At 53.0% G+C, this 6,000-nt stretch overlaps 1 protein-coding gene across 6 annotated transcripts in view; it reads left to right on the top strand.

The window, feature by feature from the left end:
- Positions 1-6,000, top strand: part of Cacna2d2 (calcium voltage-gated channel auxiliary subunit alpha2delta 2) — a 129,593-nt gene that overhangs the window by 59,172 nt on the left and 64,421 nt on the right. For all 6 annotated transcript variants that reach the window (XM_028756600.1, XM_028756601.1, XM_028756596.1 and 3 more), the window contains exon 3: positions 5,102-5,218. In XM_028756600.1, coding sequence (XP_028612433.1) covers positions 5,102-5,218 — 117 coding nt within the window. The remainder of the gene's footprint in view (positions 1-5,101; positions 5,219-6,000) is intronic.

Genomic DNA, 6,000 nt, shown 5'->3' on the forward strand with positions numbered 1-6,000 from the left:
GTGAGGCCAGAGGCTCCACTCTGGCTCTGGGTGCTTGGCTTAGGGGTCCTGAACTAGTCACTGCCTGCTGTCCACTCTTCTAACCTCCTTGCTGGCCTTGGGCTATCTGTGACCCTCACTTATGGCTTTCTAGCACAGCCCAGTCTGGCAGCAACACCGATCCTTTGTGGCAGACTCCAGGAGCCTCTTCCATAGACGGTCTCGTCTGCCATTTGCGGTCCACTTCTTGTTCTTCCCATTAGGAGCATGGGCACATGAGGTGCTGAGTTAAGACACCCACCTTGGCTGTTTTATATCAGACACCAAGAGATGTGGTAAGAAAAGTATTAGGAACAGCTGCTCACCCTGGGGGGAGGGGAGGGTGAGTAGGCTCTGAATGGGGGCTGGGATGCCAGAGCACCTAGCTGGGCCCCACGCTGAGCCTGGGCCTTTGAGGAGACAAACAGAAGCGAGGCAAGCCTGCATCAAATCTTTCTTGTTCCATTTTTTTCTCTGATTTAATTTTCCAGAGATTAGGGCCCGTTCACCTTCACTGCGGAGAAGCCTCAAGAGTGTGCCTGTTTTCACTCCCAGGGTTATGTGGTTGGTTAGAGGATCCAGCTAGGGCTGCCAGTCCTCTGCCCCCCTCCCTTCTGGAGTGGCTGGCTTCCCACCTGCCCCCAACGTTTCAGTATTATTGCATCTGCCCCAAACTCCTTTCCAGTTGGTCAAACTCCCAGTTCATCCCTTCAAACCCTTATACCCCCTTTCTCAAAAGTCTTACCTTCAAGTTTAGAGATTGATGCAGAAGGCAGAATTGCAAAGTACCCTAAGGTGAGGGCTTTGGATCAGACCAGCCCTGTTCAGTTTCTAGCTCTGGCATGGAGCTTCGCCTCCTTTTGGCTGTTGAATGGGGATGACAAGAATGGACCGTCTTCTGGGGGCCATTGTGAATCAGTGAGGTCAAGTATGCAAAGCACCTGCTCCAGAGTAAGCCATCCTCTCTTTCCCTCCTCCCTCTCCCTGCTCAATCTTCTCACTCTGGGCAGGTTAGTAGCTGGCTCAGGTCTGGGCCCCACTGTTACCACCTTTCTGGGACTTTATAAAGTACCCCTGATGGGATCTGTCCATGCCACCTGTCCTGAGGGCTTTCGTCTCCTGTGGCAGCTTTTTGAATGTTCCTGGTGTTTGGGGACGAGGCCAACTCTTCCTGTCTTGCAGGTGTTCAAGTTTCCCATCCAAGGGTCTGCAGGCTCCCTTCTCATTTATGTTGCTGCCCTGGGAAGCAAGAGGTTTGGCAGAAAGTTTGGAATCCCCAAAAGGACCAAAGAGTACCCCTAAAAGGAAGAAGGTACCCCTACCAAGTCACAACTCTAGGTAGGGACTGAGAAGATGTCTCAAGGATCTGAGGTTAAACTCCAGCACCTTTGTTAACACCTGGGACACTTGTAGAGAGTAGAGAACCCCTGGGACCAGCTGGCTAGCCAGTCTAGTCAAATCATTGAGTTCCAGGTTCAGTGAGAGATATCTCCCATCTCCAAATAAGGTGGAAAGCCATTGAAGATGCCACCTGATGTTGGCCCCTGGCCTCCACATGCACACATACTTACACATTTTTAAAAATGTGATTGGAAGTACATGGTAGAGGATGGTAGAGGCGCATGATATGGGGACTCCGTACAACCTGATAAGTTGTCCTCCTGCCTTAACCATCCCTGCTGTTCCTCAGGCCCTCTGCCACTGTCTCCTTCCCTCCCCCATGTGCCTACATGGCTTTGTCCACATCCCTCTCCCAGCACCTTCCTTCCATCCCCTTCCATCAAACCAGCTATTCAGATAAAGGTGAGGACCACTGAGGCAGTGTTGCCATGGGAACTATTGCTTTTTTTTTTTTCCAAATAATTCTCTGGGACAAGGAAACCAGCAATCATGTGGTCTTGCTGTGGCTGAGGCCTTCCACCCTGTGCCCTGGCCTTTCTGCCATGTCCCAGCTGGTCCCAAGACTAGGGGCTGGTGTTGGAAGCTAACTAGCACAGTCCAAGCACTGCACTTTCTCTCGCTCCCTCCTGGGTCCATGCTGGAAATCAGCTCCCTGGACCACATCAATGTGAAGATGACCTATCTGCTGAGGAGGAGCACCTGCTGAACCTCATTCGGTTCTCCCTTGGGGTCAGGACTGAGCTCAGAGCCCTTCCAGGGAACAAAGCAGCTGGAACAGGCCCAGAGGAATGTTGGAAGTATAAGACACCAGGGGCCTGCCACGCAGGAGTTGCTACGTATCAGGGGTTCATTTGGGAATGGGAACTGGCTGAGCTGGCAGCTCTCGCAGCCACTAGGATTCTGTCTTCATTACACCAGAAACCCCTTACAATCCATCTCCTCACTCCAGACAGGAATTAGAGCTCATGAGAAGACAGAGCAGCCGGGACAGCATGGCTTCTGAGGCCTGCTAGCAATAGTCCAAAGAGGCCTCAAATGCAGGCACCAGGGCAGGCAGCAAAAGGACCCTGTGATAGATCCTTGGGTAGAAGTAGAATGGGAAGAGAGCCTGGCAGAGGCATGCAGGGCTCTGCAAGCTCACAAATCTATAAGCAGAGGCAGAGGGATGAAACCCATGTCCCAAAGCTTGACATCCTGCATCCGCCTTTGTTGAGTGTCCTCTGCACGCAGACACGGTGCTTGGGGGGACAGCAAAAGAGCTAGCTGTCTCTGTGTGCTATCAGTGGCTCCCTGGTGTCTGGGCTCCTGTGTTATCTCCTCCAGGGTGGGAGAGTGAGGTGTTAGGGAAAAGGACAGAGAGAGGGAGAGAGCTGAGGGTGTGGGGCTGGACTTGGGTAAAACTCAGGAGAAAGAAGTTGGCTAGCTGGGAATGAGAGCTGACAGTTCTCAAGGGGCATATCTAGCAGAAGAGTGGGGGCAGGGTAGGGGACTGAAACTACTCCCTCAGCCCTGGTTAGTAAACAGTAGTGGTGGCGGCAAGGGTACAAGGTTCCAAAGACATAAACTGTGCTGCTGTTCATTGACTTGTAAGGACTCCCATTCTCACAGATATATCAAACACGGGGGATTCAGAAACGGTGATTTTTAAAAGAACCTCAGCCTCCCAGCTTTGTGTCACCTGTTGGGACCTTGAAGTGTGGCCCTGACACCAGATCTCTTCACACTGCTGGCCCCAACCCAGCAGCCACATAGACTTCAAAGTGTATCCTAAGCCCGAGAAAGGGGTTCCCAAGCTTTTCAAAAAGACATACAGAGTCTTCAGGAAACCAGCACAGACCAGCCTCAGAGCCTAGGAATGACCTTGACAATCGAATCTAATGTGTTGGAACTTCATCCCTTGGCCCCGGTGAAGCCAGGCAGCTGCGCCCCCTGCTGGCACAAATAGGCTGGGTGCTGCTTCAGCTGTGTAGCCCAGACCTGACTGCAATACAACCAGACTATGTTCCAAAGCAGGGAATGGGGGTGTTTGAAACCTCCAAACCTGAGACGAATATTTCAGGGAGGATAGAGCGTGTGGCTTTGTCACTCAGTCATTTGTCCAGAACTGTGTTCTTTTGTCTGATTCTCGGGTACCGGTTCTCTACTCGCCTCTCCTCTGCCTCCATCACAGAGGACCAGCTGAGGACCTTGGTACAGAGGCTGAGCATGGGGTCTACGCAACAACCTGCCCAGGAGTCCACTCAGAGCCTCAGTCCTCTCTGGCTGTACAGCCAGGCCCTGCCACTCGCCCCCCTAATTGCCACAGCTCTGTAGGAAGGAGCGACTTCACAAATTATTTTGTTCTAAGAGAAGGACAAAAAGAAAAGAAAAGAGAAGCAGAGAGGGATGGGGATGGCGGGAGGAGAAGATTGCCTGAGCCTGCTTTCTGTGTTGCTTAACCCTTGCACTGCCAGGCACTAGGCAGGCAGCAGAGCTGAGGCTCTGGCAGCCCCCCCCCAGCCCCCAGCCCTTCCTCTTGTCAGATGGCAGAGTCCTTATCTCGGCACGTCTTCTGTCACTCTTGACCTTATCGCTCCCTGCCTGCCTGTTTCTCATCAGGTGCCTCCGTCACCTCCTTATTGCCCCTCACCACCAATTCTTCCTGTCTCCACATGCCCCCACCTCTGCATAGCCTGGTGGCAAGGCTCTGTCATGGTAGCTGGGTCTATGACCTGTAGTGGTGAAGGAGCCAACTTGGGGTACAGACTTCCTGGGATTGTTTAAATAGGGGCATGGACCAGATCAGGCTTGAAGACACTCTCAGGTGTTAAACGCATACATATGCATGCACAGACCCAAGACCCCAAGCATGAACAAAGATGCCTGCAGAAATCTGCCTCTGGGGTTCACATACAGCCTCCCAGGCTGCATCTAGAGGACCCAGCCTGGCCCACACACTGGCATGTGCACACAGGTGGCAGTGTCAGGCCATGTCACATACTAGCCATCAATTTACACCAACACGTGCATGTGTACTGAGACTGTGCCTCCTAAGGAAGGAGAATGGGCAGATTAATTCTCCCTACCCGGTCTCCATCAATATTCTGTGCCTTGAATGGCAGAGGAGCCCCAGGGGCTTCTAGAATGCTCCATAGTTTCTGCAAATGGCCTGGGGCAGCACCCACAAGAGGAGCACAGCTGCCTGGGGCTATGTGGGGGAGAGCTGTGAGTGTGCACACATAAGAGATACTTCCGTAGATATGTACATATGTGTGGGTGTGAGAATATCCTCATGCTGGGATGTGGTTTATGATATATGCTTCTCGGCTCCACCTCGATCACCACACACCCTGCCTTCTGCCTCCCATCCGGCCTGTCCTTCCCCACTGCTGCTCATAGCACACAGTGGGTGCAAGTCATGGCCCCTGAGGCCCAGACAAGGTAAACTTCCCATCAACCACCAACACTGGCCACCACCTAGCCTACACTGGACCCTCAGCCCAGATGTAAGCTATAGAGCCCAGTCCTGTGTTTCCTTCCCCTGAGATCATGAAGGCCCTGGCTTCTGTGTTTGTTGGGGCTAAAACCAGTGTCCTACAGGGGTAAGGGCTGGACTGAGATATGCATGCAGCGAGTAGATGAGGCCATGGCATGGGAGTGATGGACCCCTCTGGCCTCACCTTTAACCTCTGCTTCCTTCTAGATCTACAAGGACAATCGGAACCTGTTTGAAGTGCAGGAGAATGAACCACAGAAATTGGTGGAGAAGGTGGCAGGGGACATTGAGAGTTTGCTGGACAGGAAGGTCCAGGCCCTGAAGGTAGGCCAGTGTGTTGGGAGCTTGAGAACATTAAGGAAAGGCAGGGTGGAGTGGCCTTGACTGAAGGCAGTGTTCCATCCCTCACTCTCACAGAGCACTTGAATCCCTGAATTCCAGCAGGAAAATCAGCAGCAGGCTGTGCTGTGGGGCTGTGGGCAGCCGTGACAGTTGTAATTGGGTTTGGCTGCGTGCAAAGTGACCTGGCAGACCCTAGGCTGTCCTGCCTCTCCCTCCTGCAGAGCCTGGAGTTTTCTCATTCCTCTTGGTCCCCTGCTTGTCTGTGGATGGTGGAGTGAGTACCAGGTCAGAACAGTGGCTTGTTGGTTGAGTCTGCCACTAGGTGGGCTGCAGGATCTGGTGGGGGGTGGGGGTATAGCACAGAGGCAGCTGCAGACGGGGGAAGGCTGGAGTCCCTGCTCTGCCCAGATCTTAAATATTTCTCTGCCTGCTCCGGGCCTCCATCTTCCCACTTACACTCAGGGAGGTAGCAGCTCTCAGGCGCTGGGTTTCCATGCATGGTAAGTAAGACCTGCCAGGCTAGCCTGATAAAGCAATCAGACCCCTGCTCACTCCAAGGACAGTAGGTGGGGAGGGGCCCTCAGGAGCTACAGAGACATTCATAAATGGGCAAGAGCCATCCATTCTGCCCCTAGATCAGCAGCATCATTGTAGCTGTCCCCAGCCCGTGTAGTAGATAGCAACACCTGGTTGGAAGGAAGGAAGAAAGGAAGGAAGGAAGGAAGGAAGGAAGGAAGGAAGGAAGGAAGGAAAAAGGAAGGAGG

This window comes from Grammomys surdaster, unplaced genomic scaffold (genome assembly GCF_004785775.1).
Source record: "Grammomys surdaster isolate TR1022 unplaced genomic scaffold, NIH_TR_1.0 126131, whole genome shotgun sequence".
In the NCBI taxonomy this organism is placed as follows: domain Eukaryota; kingdom Metazoa; phylum Chordata; class Mammalia; order Rodentia; family Muridae; genus Grammomys; species Grammomys surdaster.